At 45.8% G+C, this 21596-nt stretch overlaps 1 protein-coding gene across 1 annotated transcript in view; it reads right to left on the bottom strand.

Annotated features, from left to right (window-relative positions):
• Positions 1-21596, bottom strand: part of SLCO3A1 (solute carrier organic anion transporter family member 3A1) — a 145145-nt gene that overhangs the window by 9374 nt on the left and 114175 nt on the right. Inside the window, exons 5-9 of the mRNA XM_054837246.1 lie at positions 15334-15498; positions 13162-13360; positions 12112-12250; positions 7548-7723; positions 4329-4393 (exon numbers count right to left, since the gene is read on the bottom strand). Of these exons, the coding sequence (XP_054693221.1) occupies positions 4329-4393; positions 7548-7723; positions 12112-12250; positions 13162-13360; positions 15334-15498 (744 nt within the window). The remainder of the gene's footprint in view (positions 1-4328; positions 4394-7547; positions 7724-12111; positions 12251-13161; positions 13361-15333; positions 15499-21596) is intronic.

Below are 21596 nucleotides of genomic sequence, written 5' to 3'. Positions count from 1 at the left end.
AAGAGATTCCTGCTGATATCAATATGCAGGGAGGATTTTACTCAAGTTTAAGTGGCTTTTATTAAGCTTCTCATTTGCCTAATGAGACTGAGTGGAGGGGTAAGAGGAAGAAGACAACAGCCTGGCAGCTTGCTCTCTGTTTAGATAGTGGCAATTCTGCACTCTGGGGTGTTCACCTGAAGGATGTCATAGCACTCCAGTTTAGAGCCTGAAATCAGCTGGGGCACTGCGATCTAGTTTTGGACCTTTCCCTGACACAGTAGAAGGTTTTCTCTGGGTCCAAAGAAAATAAACAATGGTGTCTAATAGATGCCAAAGATTAAATCTGAAAAGAAGGGAAAAATTCAGTGCACCATTAAATGAAATATCACAGCAGGATTCTCCCACAGCCACGGCAGCTAACTACTGATGAGTGTTTCTCAATCATAGTTTGCAGCAGAGCTGCAATCTTAAAGCAAAGTAATCACTCCAATCTCATTTAACTAATAAAGGCAATGTTTTTCTTCTCTACTTTTCCCCATCCTACAGGGACATTGTAGAGGCCCCCCGTTTCACATTACCCCGATGGCGGTTAGGACATCCGTGTTCCAACTTTGTACTCCCCAGCCAGCACACGTGCACTGAGCATGCAGCACTCAGAAGAAAATGTGGATGTTCTGCGTAATGTAAACTATTTCTCTTCCTTCTATTTATGGGGGGAGGCTGGAAGCGAATAAACCCTGGAAAAAATCCCTGATCAATAAAATCACTGCTGTAGGTTAAGACAGCAAGCAAAGGAGAGCATCGTATCTACTGAAACCAAAGAGCAGGTGGGCGCAACCTACCCTCGACAGTATCACTCCATTCGTAGGTGCTGCGATGCCTAAGACTCTATAAATACACGTGTAGATGAACAGACACAAGAACTGCAGTCTCTAGACAGAAAAGTGTTTAATCTTGGATCCAGTTTCATCATTAACCTGGATTCCCAGGCTTAAAAAAAGATAACTTCCTTCTGCTTGTCATGAACAAAATAGTGACATTCATGACATATATCCTAAGACTACAAAAAACCTGGTTGTCTTCACTATTCCCTGTGGTAGCTGAGATATCTTTATTTTATTTTGTCAATGACTAGTGCTCTGCAGATTTTGTTTGATCTTCCTCACATGTTAATAAATGCAGGAGTTAAGAAAGGCTATATGGGCTTTTGGTACTCATTTTAACCAGTCATTAATAGCACAAATGTAGTAAATAAAAACAGATGATAGAAAAGCAAGACAATCTTTTTGTTATAAACACCAGTTCCAGTCATCACATCTAAAAACCTGCTTATATTCTGGAAAAAATGTCACCGCGAGCTCCCTTTTTGTCATTTCAATGACTGGAAATTCCAGACTGGGCTGGTTCTGCTTCTAAATTAAAAGATGGTGGGTTGTTTTTTTTTTTTTTTTTTTTTTTGAAAGCTGTGGAGAAGTGCCCATTCCACCTGGAATTCAAAAACTCAGCTAGGCTTCTGCCAGAAAAAAGCAAAAAGATTGTGCTGCTGAATGCACTTTGTGTTCCCAGTGCTGCACTGGCACGGGATGCCACCTAAGGGGGTAACATCCAGATGTGGCAGTGACCGAGGCAGGAGCCACACGCTTTCTGGACTAAGAGAAAACTGCATTTGGATCATAATTTTGAAGTGTGAGCCCCTACTTGTTACTGTGCTGAGAGATGTTGATACAAAAGCTTTGGAGATGTATAGGCTGAACTTCAGCGAGCGGTATCATCTGCCATGGTAACCATCTCCTGGCTTCAGCTGGCTTTCCACGTTTTCAAGATAATTTGGCCTGGAAATTGCTCCTCATAAGAGCAATTCCTTGAGGAAGGACCTGTTTTCATTGAACTCCAAAGATGCACCTATGTGAACGCAGGCACAGATATGGAAACCTTAAAAGAAAAATATATGAAAAACTTCTAGCAACCAGTGAGTGTTTCAGGTCATGTTTTACCAGAGGAGAGGACAAGAGACTCACAGGAGCAACTTTGTGCCTTGACCCTCTGAGACAAGGGCGTTGATGGCTTGCATTGCAGATTGGAAAGCCCTTCTGAGAGAGAAACACTGTGTTTTTGTCATGCTGGGAGAGGCAAACAGCATGGACTCGTAGGGAAAACAAAAAGAAGCACCCTGCGTAAGCAGAGGCTTTGGTAGGATGCACGGTGAACACCATCCAGAAAGGATGCATCCAGGATCTTACAAGTCTAAAACTCTTTGCCATTCCAGACATTTCCATTCCAAATCTTGGGCTCCAAGAACATCGCTTTACCTTCATTGCTTACTCTTCTCTGAGAAACTGCAGTAACGCTTTTATATGAAGACACTGCTGTACTGCCCTCTCACAGCAGAGTTCCTATGCAATGAGATAATACATCCAGGAGGATACCGGGAGAATTCAGTCGTGCTTCATGTTATTACAGTGAATATTAAAGAGATTCAATCATGTTTTACCTCTTACTGCAAAGTGTTGCAAAAATTTCTGCTATATATATATGTTTCATTGCAGAAACTGTAGGGCTGTATAAAAAAGCTGCTTCTGTCTTACCGAAATCTATTAGCTATGATTGTACCTCCGGGTCTCATACCTCCTATATTTAATACTCTCCTTTGGTTCAAGAAGCAGCTATTATCACTCTCTTCTTAAGTCAAAGCTTAAAGGTGAACTGAAAAGCTTTTAAAATAAATCAGTAAAGCTATTCTCAAACCTCAGGTTGTTAAGGGCAAGATTTGGATACCCTTGCTCATATTGAAAAGTACCTTTCTCTTCATTTTCTGAGGGTTCTAGCTACATTGCTGATATGCTTCAGCATGTATTGTCTTATTTCATGGGAATTCCTTAGTGACAGAGCAACATATAAAGATTTGAGTTTAAATTTTTACTATGGCTTCTTTATTGGAAGAAAAAAAAAAGAGATCTATTCAACTTAAGCATACATGTCTAAGCCTGCTTTTAGAGGAATTCAAGATGCTGCTATCTCAGGAGGCTTCTCTTTTGAAAGGAAAAGAGAAAATAGAGAAAATCTCCCCCCTTAAGTACTTTTTCCTTTGGAAACAACAGCTCACAGCCATCCTCCTCATACACTTGCCTGCTGACACTCTGCATTCAGCCAGCAAGAGCTGAAGACAGGCCAAAACCCGAGAGCAGCCCCGACAGCTAAAGAAAATGCTGTTTTTGCAAGGCTTGAACCAGAGCTGACCCAAGTCAACCCAGAAGCTTCCCTTTGAGCTAGCTGAGCTCTGGATAAGATCACTTGACAGAGCTTTCTGTATGACTGCAGTTACTTCACCCAAAGCAATGAAAATCTAATTGGCTTTATTGTAAACTGGTCTGGGACCACCACATTCCTTTCAACTAATGGGGAATAAGGTGTTACAAAAAATAAGTAAATAAACGAGGTCACTTATTCAACGGGATGTACAGTACTGTGGGAGTTTTGGTCCCCTACTTCCTAGTGTCTTGCTGCAAGCCTAGGAGATGGCATTTTACTGTCCAGCTTGTTCCTTTGAGACTGGGGGGTCATGCAGGGAAAGTACTGCCTGTGCCCTGCTTAAAAAAAAAAGAGTAAATTCCCCCCCACAACACACAGAAACCCTGTGCATGAGATGGACCCACACAATAATGGGTCAGAGAGGATTTTGCCCTGAATCACTGAGATTAGTGAGCTGAAATAGAAGAGCTTTAAAGTAGGAGCCATCTCTTAAAAGGGGGGGAAAAACCTCCACCCAGAAACGAGCAGCAGGTGAACAACAGCCCAGTGTGTTTCTTTTAATTCATACATGAGAAGCACATACTGGTCCAGAGGAACAGCCATATGCATTTTAATGGAATATTAACCCACGGGAGGATACAAGGACTCAGCCTGCCTCATTTCACTGTTTTCCTTTCCGAGAGACCCGAAGGAAGGGACAAACACACCATGTAATGCAGGTCCTGTCCCTCAAAGGAGGATGAAAATACATATCCCCCTACTTCAACAATATGCTTTACAGCAGTAATTTTGCAAGCTGCTGACATGTTAGTAACAGCTATAGAAAAGTAACTGGTTGCGTGAGACCATGGCAGAAACAGTCATTTCTCATGCAACCCTGTGTTTTCTTCCGTTAGCACAATTCAAAGAGCAGGAACAGTGCCTTCAGGAGCCTTGATGTGATATCCTTTGGAGAAAGGGCTCGGACCCCATTGCGTCAGAACAACCACAGCGTTGCATGGAGTAGACATTAACTTTTGCACATTAAAAATACAGTTTTGCGTGAGGGAGGAAAAGATGGGAGAGAAGGACGAAGGACATGAAATTTTTGTACCTACCTAATAAACGAAGAAGCAGGAAAAGCACCCCCAAAGCGTAAGACTTCAGTTCGGGACTCACAGTTCTGTAGAGAGGAGGGAGGGGAGAGAATGAAATCGATTCTTGTTGTTCTGCTTTGATTAACACACCCCGTGGCTATTCTGTGCTGTCAGCCAGGATGCCACCACCACCTCTTCAAAAAGTCATTAATGGGGTTTTTCTTCTCCCTTCGCCTGAACTGCCTACAGCCCCAAAAGTAATTGCATTGGTGATAGGTTCAGGAATTTAGCTAAGTCATTAATAACAACAGCTAATCTTGTCGTCGGATGGGGAAAAATGAAATTCCCATCCCAGTAAATCATCATTTACAAGCTCCCCACCATGCTTTCAAGGCTCCAGATGTTGAGAATTGGAGGGGGAGAAAACTTTTTGTTCTGAAACTTCCCAGGCTACTGGGAACAAAAGAGAGAAGGGAGAATGATGGACCGCAAGGTTCAGTCAGCCCGTTAAATCAAGCCTCCCAGTGCAGATGTGCTCAAGACGACTAGTTTTCATGGGCGTGAGTTTAGCATGTGATTTTTTTTTTATGCTGGAAAGACAACGGTTGCACTGCCTTTTGCTACGAACACAACCCCCTCTATCGCATTAATGTTATCCTTCAAAGGTGCTTTAAAAAATAATTCATGGCTTTCTAATTTGCTTAGCTCAAGGCTGCTACTGGCTAAAGCCATCCTCTTGGGGTAGGCTCAGCAAAGCCTGTGGAATTTCAGAAATAATTAATTTGGTCTTAAGTCTTGTAATAGCATTTTATTTCCCACAGTATGCAAAGGCTGGGGAAGCAGGACAGCAATCCCCACATGAATAGATTCATCACACAGGGGAACTTTAAAGGCCTCAGCTGCCTCTTCCATTAGCTCCTTCCAGAGGTCTGTAGCACTGCTAGTGACACCCACGGTGGCAGTGGTGGTCCTCTGTATAAATGCACTGGAGGGGAATCAGACAATAGTGATAAATCAGCCAGAAAGAGCAACGGGTTTTAATTTAAGAGAAGACCATTCTGATCACCTGCCCCCATCTCACACGTTACACTGGCCATGTAACATTGTACCATGATTCCTGCATGACCTCTGGCTGAATTTTAGCATTTTCAAGCAGACACCCAGGCTTGATATAAATACCTAATGCCATGAAGTATCTACCCTTGGAAAAATGTTGCAGTGGTAATGGCTTGGGTCAAATAGGATTCCACAGTTGGGTGGGAAAAGAAGGAAACAGGAGTATTAAAGTTTATTTGATGGAAAAAAATAGATTACTATGTGAAATATTCACAGTGGGTTTTTAATCAGTGGTAATGTCCATCGGTCCACTTTTTTGTATTTAAGACCAAAGTCAATCCCCATATCTTAGAGTGGAATAAAAGTTGCCACCTGGAGATATCTCCTTTTCTCACTTACTACAGCAGCGAACAAACGACTTGTCTAGACAAAACATCTAATTTGTAGACACTGAAGTTCATTTTTAAACTAACCATAGGAGCTGCCGATGCCACTTGTCACTGCCATGGACACCAGGGACACGCTCATATGCCAAACTTTCTTTCAGCAATCCAAGACGGCAGTTGCAAGAGAGCATGAGGTGGTATATGGCAAACAGCTCTTCCACATACATTTTTGTAGCTATCAGTGATTCTGAGGGGATCGTAGTTACTAATTTGGATGTGTGAATTGTTTATTTCCTACAGCTGTGAGCTGAATATTTTTAATGTTCCCTTCACTTTTCTTATTCCCTCGTATTCTTCTTCCTGGCTGGTGACTGGCTTATCTCATTTGAAGTCGACACTAAGATGTTTCCACGCAGGATCCTACAGGTGCTGGCAGCTCCCTTGAACAAAGAACTCTTCAAACTTCAAATTACTTTTGCCACAATATTTATCATGAGAAATTTGATTTCCCTTTAGCTACTGTAGATGCAAAGAGAGAAGCGAATGAGTAGGTGGAATATCTCATTTTGTATCCTGCAGGGAGACATGCCCTCACAGAGCTGTTCTGTCCAAGATCCACTCAAGAGTGTGTTTTCTAATACAGACCTTATTGATTGAATTTTATTGGAATTTTCCAGGCAGCAGAATGGATCTGCTATTTATGCCTCTGGTTATTATTCTCAGAAAGTGACAGCCTAGACCGATAAGTAATTCTGGATAAATGTGGCCTTAGATATATATGTATATCATAAGGTGAAGTGTTCGATGTGTCTGGAAATAACACAAGGTCAGTTATTTGAATAAGCTACTTTTGCCCAACTATTCGTATTGGCTCAACTCAGAGACGTCCTTCAGACTTTCAAGTTCCTTCTGGTCTTGGACTTGTTCCAGGGTGCGAAAGGTTAAACTCTGGTCAGGGGGGTATTGACCAAAGCTAGCCTTTGCCGCAGCCTTTCACTTTTCCTTGGTTTCCAAGATCTCCAGGCCATCTCTAAAGGTATCTTATTAAGCCATTAAATGCTGAGAACATGGGGCTGCAATTCTGCCCCTTTTCTGATGTAGCTGTAACATCCTTACTACCTGGACTGGAAATTGCACTTCTGTATTTCCCTTCCCATGCTAATCCCAGCCTTGGTAAGAACAAGCCTGCCACCCTTCTTCACAACATCCCTGTGCAGGGATCTTTGCAACAAGCCCAGTCCCTCCTCACTCCCATTTCACCAAAGCTGTACTCGAGCAATTCCCGTATTCTCTCTAGCAGGTCAGTACTGCAGTCACTGAACTCGGTGGGGCCATGCCATGGATGAACCAGGTGCTACCAAGCAAAATAGTGGCTTAGAGAGAAAATTATTTAATTAACACTTGAGACAACGGGGCTGAAATTCAGACAGGACTGCTCAGGCTTTCGCATCCCCAACTCCTGCCTGTTTGTAAAGGCAGTAACCTACGAGAAAGCCTGTGCCCATAGTTCCTCATTTGCTGAGGAGGTTCAAAATCTTTTAAAAATACAGGCAGCTCTTACAAGGTGTCTCCACCAGGGAGAGCTTAGTCAAAGGAGGATTTTCTGATGCACTGAACCCTCACTTAAGCCAAATTCATTGATATGGGGACATGCAGCCAAAAAGGCAGAGGCCAGGAGCTGTACGGAACCCTTGGCTCCCTGCAGCTCCCAGCGGTAGCCTGTGGTCCCCCTAGCCTGGCTCCCACCCCAAGAGCAGCCCCCGTAAAGCTCATCGCATCCTCCCGGCAGCGGTCCTACCTGATGAGTATGATGACTGACGGCGTCTGCGCCATGGCCCCGATCATGCTGCAAACACACATCACGCAGAGGAATGTCAAGAAGGCCTCTTCGCAGCCAGGGCTGGGGCATTTGCCGGGAACGACGGTGGCATTTTCGGCAGGGACCGAGGTGAGGCACGAACAGCCACTGAGGTTCTGCAGAAGAGCACAGAGGTTCAGGGGAAGCGAGAGCTGTGATCCTCACCATCTGCCCTCTGTAACAAGGGCTTGTCAACAGCAACTCTGAGTCCTCTAATGGTCAATGAAGTAACTCCTAAGTGCTTATTTGAGGGGGGTTGGAAAGGATTTCAGAAGCACGTCAGCTCTGATGCATGCTACCAGCAAGGGAAAGCTGTCCCTTGGCTTGTTTCTTTTCTTCTCTTCCTTTCAAGTCTTTCCCGTAAATGTCACTGAGACAAAATTATTACCAAGTTATACCCCTTTGGAGGAGAATAAAGAAACGATCTGTGTCCCTGCGACAAGGAAGATCTCCAAATTATGGTTCTAATTACTTTCTTATTTACCTCCATCCTCTTGGCTGTTGCAATTAAACTGAAGTACATTAAAAGCAGGTAAATCTGCAGCCTGGTTGTTGGCTGCCGGTTCAGTGCCTGCTTCCAGCACCCTGAATCCCGGGAAGAAGCCACCCGCGATGGGTGCTGCATCTCACCAAGAGCTGAACTATCACAGCTTGGCGGCACAGACGCCGCTGGACTCAAGTGCACTGCAGGGCTAATAAATGACATCTGGTTCAGAGGGATTTGTGTTGAGCTAAAAGCTGAAGTCAGGCGAGATAAACTTTATCAATGTGTGATCAGAAGGAGGGTGAAGTGACTGCATTTTTCTTTGATGTCTCCGGCAAGTGCAGGATGTGAAAAGAAGTTTTGTTTGCCACTCACAGATTTAGGGATTTTTTAATACTTTTTTTCTTATTTTCCAACTCACCCTCCTGAATTTCTGAGTGGGGGATGTGAGTGCAAGTAAGGCACACAATACTACCAAGAAATCCCTTAACGAATACAGAATGAAACGATCATAAATGATTCATGGCTTGTCTTCATCAGCCCACTGGGTTTGCAGGTCACATGTTTGTAAGAGGAGTAACGCCATAAAATAAAACATTGAGAAACAGCTAAATCTCCTCGCCTTCCCCTCTACCACGTTCAAGCAGAAATTCCATTGCTTTTCTGCTGGGGTCCCCTTAGGACCATACAAAAGCACACTTTCTGGTTCACTGCCTCCAAAGATAAGGATCTGCGGGGATACCACTCCAGCCTTTCTGACACCAATCTCTTCCTTCTGCTTAGGAGTCAAATGGTTTTCTTCCAAATAAGTGCACAAAGGGCAAGAGAGACCTTAGTGCAGAACTCCAGGAGAGCTGGGGTAGACAGGCAGGTGCCTTTCTGGCTGGTAAGCAATAATTAACATAATAAATTCCTGCACTGTGAGTTAGAAGCTGCCACCCGAAGGCTTCGAGATGGTGACGATGAGCACCACGGCAGTAGTATTTGCACAGAGACAACAGGAATTTGTAGTTCCTAGCTCTTACTGGAGCGCATTGCTAATAACCAGCGTGGACGCAGCCCTGTGGATTAAAACCCATCTAAGTGCAGGAAAGTACATATCTGCACTGAAATATCCCGGGACAAAATTCCCATCATGGCAAACATGCAGCACTAGCTGCTTATCCCCCATGGGCTCTCATCAATGGAGAGAAAGTACCTGTTTCTAGCAATGGTGGGAACAGATTGGTGTGATTTTTTTTTTTTTTTACAAACCACAAGGCAGGTCCCCACCTCCATTGTCTGAAAATTTGCCCCTCAATCTGTTTTTTCAACCACTTTGCACCAAGGTGCAAGCCCAAAGGAGAGTAGTTTGTACCTACTACATCTGCTTGCTTAGCGCTGCGCCTTTTCCTTACCTGGGACATCTTTGATCTTTTATTACTGACACACTATACAACTCACAGACATCAAAGAAGGAAACATCAAAGATGGAGTTCTACCTTTGTCCTGTGGAGAGGCAACTTTTCACTACTTGTGCCAAATTGTTATAGATTCCCTTGTCTGCAACCCCACTGTGTTCAACCAGACATTATCTCAGTCTTCCACTGCCCAGCAGCTTGCACACCCAGATTTTCTGCGTGCATGTGAAGCTGCACAGATGCAGAGTTTGCACCTTTAAAAGCATCCTGAGTTTGGGGTAATTATGTAAATTACCCATATTTTTAATTACTCTTTTTTTTAAACCCTGGCTCTGACAGGGAAGAGACAGGCTGGTACTTCAGTGCAAAGCTGTGAGATGCCAGCATGGTAATGCTAAGCTGGAATTCATGCGTCTCCAGCCAAAAGGGCGAGAGAAGCAATGGCATCAAACAAATGATGCATGGTCAAAGGCTTCGTACGCAAGATTCACTCCCAGGAATGGCTTGAAAGAGAAATTCCTGAGGGTGCCAGAGCTCTGCCTATCAGCACTGATATGCCTACAGCTTTTTGGACAGGTCCATCTCTGCAGCCAGCTCAGTAAGAGAGAAGAAATGAAAAAGAAAAAACCTAAGCTACACATTGCTTTCAGAAATTGTTCACAGAGGAAAAGTGGAGAGAGGCAGTCAGAAACATCCAGTGCAGTAAAGTTAAATAAAGCATTCAGAGAATTTTATGTCCCAGTAAAAAGCAACCCTTGGCTCATCACAAGCATATAACATTCACAAGACCCTCTAGACAGGTCATTACCTGGATTATGGGTTTAAAACCTGGTTTAAAACCTGGTTTGGCAATTTGGCTTTGCCTCAAGGCCATTGCATGGCCAAACTGGTCCATAATTCTTGATAATGCCTTTTCCAGAGGATGCTATTGCTTCACTAATTTGTGTTCAAAATGTTACTGCAAAAAACCCCACAAAACAAAGCGATGAACCCCAAGATGATGACGAAAAGGCAAAATAAGAAACAATGAGTAAGAGAGAGGGTGAGGGAGAGCGAGGTTTTTGCTCAGAGGTTTGCTCTTGCAGAGCATGAGGTCAGGCAACTGCAGACTGAAGGGGCAGAGCTGAATTTTATTACTGTGCTCCTTCCAGAGGAGCCAGAGCTTTGCCCTGAACTGCACAGTGAGGAGGTCACTCTCGCACTCCAGCCACGGACCACACCGGCCGTATTCTTGCTAAGGGCTCGGTGAACTGGCGAGACACTATTCTGTGTGCCGTGTACAAGCTGGCTTTTTGTCAAAATGATTGTGTTGCCGCCCTAGATGTTGACTTGTCTCTTGTTGGGAGGAGGAGGAAGAGGGCAGGAGGTAACACCTTCGCATGTGCCACACACTCGTGGAGTCTCTTGTGAGGTTGCTGAAAGTGTGTTATTTCAAAGGGATGCCTATGTCTCCAAGGCTGGAGTGGGAACTGAGAAGAGGTTTAAGCAGGGTGAACTCCCAAGTCACCTGTGCTGTGAGGGTGCACTTGCTAGCAGCGACCTTGCACCTCCGCTCAGCGGCACTCGCAGGCGGTTTGTCTCTTTAGGGCAGGAAGAGAGGTTTCAGGGCTCCTCAAAAAGGGAGAATGAAGTCGTGGAGGGATAATTGTATGTGGTAAGTACTGATGTCCCTGCAGCCATGAACGGTCACTGTGACCTGGCTGACCTCCCATGGGCTCCACACAGGCAGTGTGCCAGCGGTCACCAAGCCTGGTACGGCCCCAGACAAGGAGCAAGGACCGCAGGAACCCTACCAGTTCCCACTCGCAGGAGCAGCAGGCACTCATTTTCAGCATAACCCAGAAGACATTAGCATTTCCAGCAGCAAAAAATGGAAAAGCAGGCTTTTAAGATATCGTTAAAAATTCCCCACATCTTCTTTACACAGAGATGGTTTGGTCTTTAAGAGTTTTCTAAAGGAAACAAACTCTTAGATATGAAGAACTGAGAAATGTCTTTGGATGGAGTCTCTGCTCCCTTGACAACTGCTCTTGCTGCTGCCTCAGAGCAAAGCAGGACAAGAGAGAGAAACAAGAGGAGTGGAAGGAAAGCTTAAACAAGGGTGAATAAAACCAGGATCTGGTCATATGTCTCTAAGAACCAGATTCAGGAAAAGAGCAAAAGGAAAAAAGAATAAAAGGACTGGGCAGGGCAAACACAGGCCGGTGGAGAAGCATGGAGATGAGGAGCTGCTGGAGAAAAGAGAAGCTGCTCCCACAGCCCAGGCTAGTGAGCTCTCGTGGAGGAGCTGGGTTCTGCCAGTGGACAACCATGCAGATCTCCTCTCATGATCCTTGCTTCCGTGCTGAGGAGAAAGACCAGAGGAGGAGGAGAAGGATGGGAAATCCCGTCTCGCTCCGTGGGTGACCCTGGCAGACTGCTGCCAGAGTCAGCAGACATTTATGCAACGGAGTGAAAAACAACAGTGACTCAGGCCCACCTGAGGTATGAGGTTAGCTTTTAGGGGTGTAACCACTGCCAGCTGTAAATGAGCTACTCTACCAGCTACGCACTAACCTCACTCATTCGTGCCCACTGAATCGTTCCTACAGGCGAGAGGTCCCGAGGAAAGCCCACTCACCGTGCTGCTGCAGCCAGCAAAGCAGGCAGATAAGTATGTGACCCCGTCTGCCCCACAGACTGGAGTGAAGGAATCAGTTTGGCATTCACAGTTGTTATTGCAGGGGGAATATGGGTCCAGAGATGAGGTTGGAGTTGAGCTGTAAGAGAAACAGAAAGAGAGATTAATGGTCAGTGTGGTGATATCAGCCAGCTTTTCCAATCGTTGCCACGCAAAGATGGCTCTGAAGGGGTGCTGTTAAGGTAAACAAATTACTATAAGCAGTGGGCAGGCTACCTGGGTCCCAGCTTTAATAAATCCAGGCTACAGCCTCTCCTTGGGGACAGAAATACAATGTCCACTATCCCTCTGCAACAGGGAATCTAATGTGACGCTTCGGCTGCCCTGTTACCCCAACAAGAAGCCGCAAGGAAACCCAAAGAGATGCTGTGAGATTGCTCTGTATTTTTCTAGAACAGTAACCGTGAGGAGCTGAGAGCCTGAAGTCGTCATTTTCTAAAGAGTCGCCACCACATACTGAGGAGGAGCAACAGAAAAGAAAATACAGAATAACTCTCTCCAAGTGCTGTGAATGCTACAGGGCACCGTGTGCCTCATTTCTCCCATTAAAATGGGCCTGGAGCCACGCATACTCTCTCCTCACCATATCTGAATTTCCAGGCATCTAAAACCTGGTTCTACAAATTCCCCTCAGGCACTTAAATGTACAAAGCAATGCATGTCCCTCGGTGCCAGGAGAAACCAGACAGTGCGGTGGACCCAATGCTATGTAGGTGGCCATGGGTGCAGAATCAGGTCTGGCACCTTTCGATTCAGTTTGACCGATTTTAGTAAAACTCCGTTGTCAGCTGCAGGTACTCAACTCTCACAGCAATGAGTGGCATGAAAAACATCCCAAATTAAGAGCCCAATATGACATTGCCTTCTATATGCTTGCTCTATATGGTTGTCTAAGGGCCAGCACTGCCTGAAGGCTGCCTGTCGAGGACAATAACCAGACATTTATGTTGGTAAGGCTGCGTGAGACCCTGAAACACGCTGAGGACTCACTTGTTTCCATAGGGAACAGTAACCCCTGCCACAGGTCCCGTGTCGCATCCCAGGAACAGGAAAGACACGTAGCAAGCTGTGGACACCAGGTTCACCAGCATGGCCATCCTGATCGCTCCCAGAGCAGACAGGCTGAGCTTCTTCACCAAGAGGCCACCAAGGAATATGCCCAGACACGCGCATGGGATTGCTGTCATCCCTGCAAGAGGAAAAATCAGTTAGCAAGAAGTGTGAGCGAGGCTCAGTGAACCATACTATTACAGCTTTTTACTTTCCAGCAGAGAGATCTGTGCGCTAGCATGGGAAAACCTTTTAATGACCAACTGCTAGAATAGCACCAAGCTGGGGTTGCCCAAAAAGAGAGGAACGGATGCAAACAGGTATGTTGCCTTGCACAGAGGAACTGGAATCTTCTTCCAGTTCGTGTCCACATTGGAGGGAGATGCCAAAATTGCTGAGATTGGCCCACCGTAACCTTAGCAGCAGCATCTCTAATGCTTCCTGCAACAGTTGGCAGACTGAAGTCAAGAATTTTCTGAGGTATCTAGAGGCTTTGGATGAGCCCTGCTTGGTATACTGCACAGCAGTCTGATCTTCTGAGATTAGGCAATGGTCGCATTTGAAATACGAAGTCTCCCTTAAAGAATCTTCTTAAACTGCAAGATGCAAAATCCCTGCCAGAAGTGACTCACTTTCCAGGCACAGGAAGGCATTACCACACTAAACTTGTCTGGGTTCACTCTTATCCCTTTGCTGCCAGTTATACTCCAGACCTTACCTACCTGGGCTAAGCTTAGAAGTGCATCCAAATCCTGGCATTTCTGGACTCCCATAAATGCCATGTGGGAAATCCGGTAGCAACTTTGTTTAAATTAAACAAGTTGGTGTGAGGATCATGGATGTATCCAAGTCTCCTTTCCCACTGCTAGGTCAGAAGCAGGACATGCTCTGGCTCTCAGGTGATTCCCTCTTTGCTGACCATCCAGCTGTACTCACCTGCTGGCTTGGCCAGACATCTCCCACCAAATAGCGTAGTGGTTTTCCTTCTCCCAGTGGGTCAACAATGAAGTTGCTTTCCTTTGCCAAGCCTTTAATTTTCAGGAACGATGGAAGATTCTGATATCTTTGAGACCTCTGCCCTTCTGTCAAATCCTATTAAAATCCACCAGTGAGTTCCTGTGTCACTGGGAGAGGGAAGATTGACTGCAGGGGATTGTTTCTTTTGGAAAACCAGGCCAAAACCAGAAGATATCAGTGACTTCAGTGGGAAAATAAATAACTCTCAGCAGAGCAGCTTGCAAGCTCCTTATTTTGATATTAAGATCCACCCATTTAACGATGTCCCAGTTTTTGACAGATCACTGCCAGCTGCCCATCTGGTGAGCTGTGGTTGCAGATCATCCAAGATCAACTTGCAGATATCTTAATTGGGTGCTGCTGAGAGAACGGCTGTCATAAACAAATTGCTGGGCCTGCTTGGGAATGAGCAGCAGGAGAAAATAAATGAAGATCCTGCCTGTGCATGTGTCCTAACAGGGAATGAATAACGTTGAGAAATATATGTATGGGAAACTGCAGCAGTGTAGCATGGTCAGAGAGAAGGGGCATTTGAAAGTCAACCAAGCTGCACTAGCTCGGGTATTTGAACTGCTGATTGCAATCCTGTCATTTCCAGCCCAAGGGGAAAGGAAGGGCTGTCAGGAGAAACTGGGCTTCCTAACCCAAATGGAGATGGGCTGGAGAACTCTGAGATACCTGAACCATGAGACAAGCAGTTCAATGGGCAGCCTCGACGAGCAACTGCAGTCTTGGGAACCAAATGGGTGCAGTTTGGTTGGGATTTCTGCTGTACTTCAGGGCCATCACAGACTTTCATACCCTGGCTGTATCATACATTTCTCACACAATGGGTTCAACTACAGGAGAAGTGATCGCAGCAGGCTGCAGTGGAGAACGCAGTCGAGGAGGAAGGATGCTGGAGGTCTGCTCTGGGCTCTGCAGCCATGGCACAGCCGGAGCCCAGACCTCCCACTCACAGACACATTTCTAAATATTAGGCAAGTCACTTTTTGGGCAGCCTACCCAGTGACGCTGGTTGCGGTTACCAGCCATGCTGAACACTTTTAAATGCCTTTGGACACTGGAGATTTGGTAGCCCCTGTGGTTACTCACCCAGGAGCTGGTTGGCAGATGAGGTGGTAAGGTTGAACTGCTGCTCCAGGTACTTTCCCAGGAAGGCAGCGAAGCCGGCCACCACCGCGATCTCCATGCAGGCCGCCAGGATGATACAGGTGAAGACGGGATTGGAGAGCAAGTGCTTAGTTACTTTGGGGATCACTAGAAGAGAGGAAAAAGGGAGAGGTGTTTTTGTGTAGGCTCTAATTGAGGTGCTGGAGGTGCCTTGCTGCTCTCCAGTAGGACAAACTCACTTCAAATCAGGAATAATTTTCTGTTCTGCACAGACAAGCTGGTTGAAATGTGGCAACACCAGAACAAAGTGAAACACTAGAACAGTGTCATCTAAAGATTCAGATACCAGGAGAGTGCAAAAAAAAAAAAAGTCAGCTGTCATTACATTTACATCTTACTGATGATTTTTAAGTTTTGAAGGATGAGGGTTTTCCAATATTGCTTTTGTTTCCTCTATAGGGAAGTCAATCAAAGCCTAGTATTCTCTTTCTCCTTTTCCTTTCCCCACCTGCTCCCTACGAACAACGCTGAGCCAGCCGCTGGGTGTCATGAGTGCCGTACTCAGCACCGCACAAATTCCTGAAAGCTGTCAGACGCAAGCTAACCCACCTCACACTTGGCCTTTCCTTCTTCTGCCATCCACGTTTGCCTCTTTTTCTTATTCCCACACAACACTGGCTCACTTGCTGAGGGACACCTTCTTGCAGCACATCTGGGTGCAAGCTGAAATTCTCCTGCTTAGCCTGGGGCTACAGCCACCCACGGGCATAAGGGACCTCACGCCTGGAACAGGCATGTTAGCCTGTGTGTTCCCATAACCCAGAGCTTCGCCAGCCAAGCAAAGCCTTCCATGCAGACCCTACCTTGGTGGCTGCAAGGGTGGAAGAGGACACACGCTGAGCTATTCGCTGTGTAAGATGCACACACACTTGCTTTAGTTTCATGATCCCTTGGCTCCTCCCTCCCAAATCATTAGCATCCAGAGTCCTCTTCTCCAAGCCCATCTCTATTTCCGATGATAAGCAAACACGAGTTACCTTACAAAAGGAAATCTGGCTAATGAATCAGATAGCACATTTTCTACTTCAGCGAACATTTTAATTATTGCCGAGATAACACAGCTTGAAGAGGAGAGCATCCCAGTACAGAAGAGAGCCTTGCTTTGTCTCAGTACCTGATGACTAATTTCTCCCTGAATTAAATGTGAAAATCATTACGTTTGAAAATTACCTCGCTGAAGTGTAGTGAAGCCTCAATGGACTCCTATTTGCATTTTGAAAATCCATCCTCCATATCCCCTGTGGTGTACCAGGGTCTGGCAGGTGACAGATTTCTCTGGTGTTGGCTTCTGTTTTCCCTTAGGGCTTTTTTTGGTGCAAAATCTAATTGCACTGGCCTCAGCAAGTGAATGCACAGCTCTTTGTCACGGCTCTGCTTGGGTCCCCTTAGTTCTTGCTTTGGGGGGCTGCGGGGGCGGAAAGGGTTATAATTAGGCTTGATCTAACCTCTTTGGAAGGGGCCACTCCACAGTTTCTGATCTCCTTATATCACAAATGTTTTTCACGCTGTATAAAATTCTCACTTCCTGAGGATTTGCTGAACATAATGAAGGTGCAGGAGGCATAGTATGTTTTAGTAGAACAGAGGCGGGGGGGGGGGGGGGGGGGGAAGAGGGGAAAAAAAATAGTGGGAGGAATGGAGGGGGCAGGGAGATTCAGATGTGGATAGAACTCAGAAGCCACCTGCTGCCTCCTTCAGTTCTTCGGTGGCCACCTACAGAATTTCCCCTTCTTGCCAGGAAAAGGAGGGAAAATGCAAAGGTGGACTTGGCAGCGCTGAGCTTGAAAAGCCATACTTAAGGTATTAATGCCTGTTGTGTCTCTGGAGTTCAGTTTGTTCAAGATTAATGGATTCCTTGAGATGTAGCTTTGTGCCAATTCAAATGCAAAGACATAAAGGTCTACATCTAAATGTATCCACCAAATAATAACAATGACAGCCTGTCTTTTGCAGGAGGGAGTTAAAGATCATGGACATTTATTTCTGAAGTTGGCAAGGCTGGTACCCAACCATCATGCATTGCCAAGGTCAAAATCCATCCTTTGTACTTGGAGATGGACAGCAAATATTGTGCAGAGTTATTGCACTATCTCACACAAGAGAGGAGGCCCTCGTGACCACGTTGCCTGGCAGCGTTGGGCTACAAGTCCCATCACTTCATCATTGCTTCTCCCCCCTGCATGTCCAGGTGTGAGTTTTCTGGAAGTGGAAGATACTGTCTTCCACTGCATGTTTGACCACCGTCTACTTCAACAGGGCTCTGTACCAGCTGGAGGGTATAACACAAAACCCAGGGCAAAGAATGCAGAGGCAATGCAGGCAATGTCTGGCAGCTTCCACCACCTCCTCAGTCAGGGCCAGCTCGTTCCCTTTCATTTTTGAAGGGAAATGACAGGAGGCTCCCCATAGAAATGAATATCCTTTCATCTTGCTACTGCTACCCGTTAAGATGAATCATTTGGCACCTGCTGCTGCCTTATTCGTCTCAGTTCTTGGGGTGAAATACCTCTGGGAACAAGATTAAAAGTCAGCAGTGAAGTTTAAAAATCTCTCAGTAGACTAGAGTGATGTGCTTTCGGCTGCCTGGCATATGGTGCTGGGTATGAACGGGGAATGGAAAACGCCTGATGGGGGACAATAAAGCCCTGGGGAACACAATAGCTAAGCATGGTGCTTCTTCACTGGAGCCGATCCCAGCAGAAGTCATGATAAATGTTATCCTGCACCATGTTGGCCCAAAGGTTAGCTGAACACTTTGTAGCAGCACTTTGGAGCTATAAATCTGAGGTTGAAGCCCATTCACTAAATGGGAAAAGGGAAAGGTCTTTTGGATTCAAAAGTCTCAAAAACCCACAAGCTGTATCAGACACGGCACAGAAAGACTCACTCTCCCACGCTCTGAAGGACCAGCTCATTTAACATCCTTATCTCAATGCAGCCAATTTGCTACAGGAACAACAGCAGAAAAGCAATTCTCATTATTGTGATAAGATACACCGAGAAGAACAAGAAACCCCAGCCTCTTTTCACTCTTGAAGTACTTAAAACCCAACTCTTCAGACCATCCATGTGCAGCGTTGGTCATAGAATCATCCATCGGTTGGAAGGGACACAGGAAGATGTCCCACAGCTCTCCAACACCCCTGCCAATCCCTTGACTTCCCACCTTTCAACACCCCAAGCAACACCCATGTCAAGGGACCAAGCATCCTCTCTATCTCCTTCTGTGGGGCCAGCTGTGGGTGACAGGCCATGGGCTTGACAAGCAAACACACTTAAGGACACCAAGCAGCTTTGATTTGTCACTAAACATTGGGGAGTACCAGGGATAATTGGCAACCTCATTACATGAGGTTTAACTACTCTCCAGAAACGACGAACTATAATCATCACGTTGGTGCTTGAAATGAATTGTTTGCAACATTACAATCACCAAGGCCCCTTTTTCCAGTTGGAGCACCCTACAGAGACATGTTTTCAATTTGCAGTAAAGATGAGGAACACAGAACACGAAGTAATAAATTAGAGGGAGGTTTACAGCCCAGTCCACCTAGGACAGTGTGGTGACAGAAAGGCAAAAAGTACTGTTGAGCCAAAATACTACTTTCTAATAGCAACGTAGGCAGCAAGCCTCACATCTGAATACAAAATAAAAGGTAAAATCTCCACCTGGTGTGAGGAATAGGGGATGAGGAAAATAGTGGAGGCAGCAAGAAGAAAATACCTCCTGGAAAGAGGCAGCTCCTATGAAAGAGAACATGGAGTAAGACCAGAGGCTCTGAACATATCTCAGGTGAGTTTAATACGCCAAAGTCCACATGGCCTTGGTAAATTAGTGTCACAAAGGATATGAAGGGAAGGCATGACACCTATGTCAAAGAAGCTTCTTGACAGATACAAGCTTGAAGCAACAGTAAAGTTCTCGTGCAATGGAAAGCAAATCAGCAATCACCTTTGCTCGACTTGAGAGGGGGACATAACTCTTGCTCACCCATGTCATGGAGGTCATGGCAAGGCACAGTATCTTTTCGGAAACAGACACGCTCTGCCTGACCTCAGTGGCTGCTCAGCTTCTGCCATGAAGCGTGCAGGCTGAAGGCCTTTCTGACTTAATCAAAGTTTCCAATAACAAGAATGTTGGCTTTGAAACTGCCAAGAAGAACCAGCCAACAAAGCCTGCACCCTTATGAAATCCAAGCCAAAGGAAACTTGGAGACTGACAGGACCTGACATGTGGCCTTTTATGATCACCTGCCATCCCCCTACCTAAGATGAGGATTTCTCAGCAAGCCTTTTAGATGTTGGTAGAGAGCCAAGATCCAAATCCAAAAAGACATTGAGATCTTGGTACCTGTCTCGATCTGGGCCAAAGACTCACCAGTCTGGCTGCGAATGAAGGTACAGATGGAGCCCTCTCCAAAAGTTGTCACTATCGCTTGTTAGAGTCATGAGGGTAAAACTATTTGTGTTAGCCATTAATCCTGCTCAATCCTATGAACTCCCACTGAGGTCCACAGGCTCTCCATGGCCCAGGACCTCCCTGCACAACTGGGAGCTTCTGGCCCAGCACTACGTGTCTGCTCTCAGAGAGCACTTTTGGGGAGAAAAATCCAGGATTCAGAGCAGCTCCATCTCTAGGTATTCAGTAGATTGGTACACAGAGCAGGAAGGAACCGAACAGAAGACAAGACAGCTGTCAGCTGTACATCCCAGCTCTCCTACGCTCTTGGAAATTAAGCTGGACAGAAATCAAAATGTTTCCAAATCTAGGGAATCTGCAGTTTTGAAATTCATTTAATTCCAACAGTGAGTTTTCTTTTAATTCCTTATGAATGAGCTTCTCTCTCCAAACCTGAAGGATTCCATATCAATTTCAACCCTTTTAGGTTTTTAATCTCTCTCGCTAGACAGACAGGCAGAATGTAATGAATTTCTGGTTTAAGTCATTGTAAAACAAAATGCATTTAGAGCAGTATGTTTCAGGGGTGGTAAAGATAAAGCCAAGGAAGCATTCTGAAACCAATTTTCATCAGAACTGACCGCTCAATGCAGTCGAAGTGACATTTCCGTATGAAAATAAATTGATTTTAACAAAATATTTCCAAGCACGTCCTGGAGCAGGTGGTGGGTTAGAGGCAGCGTGTTAACACCGAGTGAGAGGGCAGATGCCGGACAGACTCGAGCAGAGGGCACAGGTGCCCTGACACAGCCAAGCATCGTCTCCAGCCCGAATAGCAGAGAGGTCCCCAAGGCAGACCAGAGGTAGGAAAGCAAAGCTGTGCCCCCAGGACAGCAAGGACTGCCGCGGCCCATGCCTGAAGTGCTTTCGCAGACCATACAGAGAGCACAGGGCTGGAACAACCCTGCCAGGCTGCCAGCTGAGAGCAAAGAGCAATGGCAGCATTTATCCATCCTCTCCCTGCTATTAATCCTTCACTTCCCTGCGCTCCCAAAATGGATTTGCGTTGCTTAACTGAAATACTAATCAGGTAAATTGGTGCAGCATTCATATGCCAGTTTAGCAACGGTAAGCACCTCCCAGGACTGTCCCAAAGCTTTCTTGCCTGAGCCGCCATGCCCCTGTGCAGAGCTGCCGTGGCAGCCACCCGCTGCCTCTGCTGCCTTTGATTGCCTCTTTACCTCGTGCCATTCAAAGGCATGGGTTTCGTTTCAAGTTCGAAGCTCCTCTTAAGGATGCTTCTTTTCCCGGCATGAAAACACCCCACAGAAAGAGATGCCGTGGCTTCCCAAAAGCTGGGCCCTCCCTCCTGTTTAGACCCCGATAGAGATGTAAAAGAGATTTCGACACTTTGAGCAGGTTGCTTTTATGTTAGTCCTAGCTTTTCTGCATGCTAAGGCTGGAGAAAGCCAAAGAATCTCACCCAGCCCTGCATCTCCCTGTCTTTCAGCAGATCTTGTAGTGTCTCAAGCATCCTCCCATGTGCCAGCCATGCTGCCAACTGACAGCTGTGACCCAGCTGGGAGCGTGTCTCCAACTCACACCACCCTGCTTCCTCTCCTGCTATGTCCACTTGCTTGCGGCAGTCACTGCAAGGCTTGAAAACAATAAAATAAAAAATAATCAAACCCCTTCAATAGCCAAAAAGGAGACTCAGTTCAGTCTCTAATGATGCGCTGTTGATACACAGTGTGTTTGCACAATCAGTCCAGAGAAACAACTCTTA

The sequence above is a fragment of the Grus americana genome, chromosome 10 (genome assembly GCF_028858705.1).
Source record: "Grus americana isolate bGruAme1 chromosome 10, bGruAme1.mat, whole genome shotgun sequence".
NCBI classification, from domain to species: Eukaryota; Metazoa; Chordata; class Aves; order Gruiformes; family Gruidae; genus Grus; species Grus americana.
This window is presented reverse-complemented; position numbering and strand designations above follow the sequence as displayed.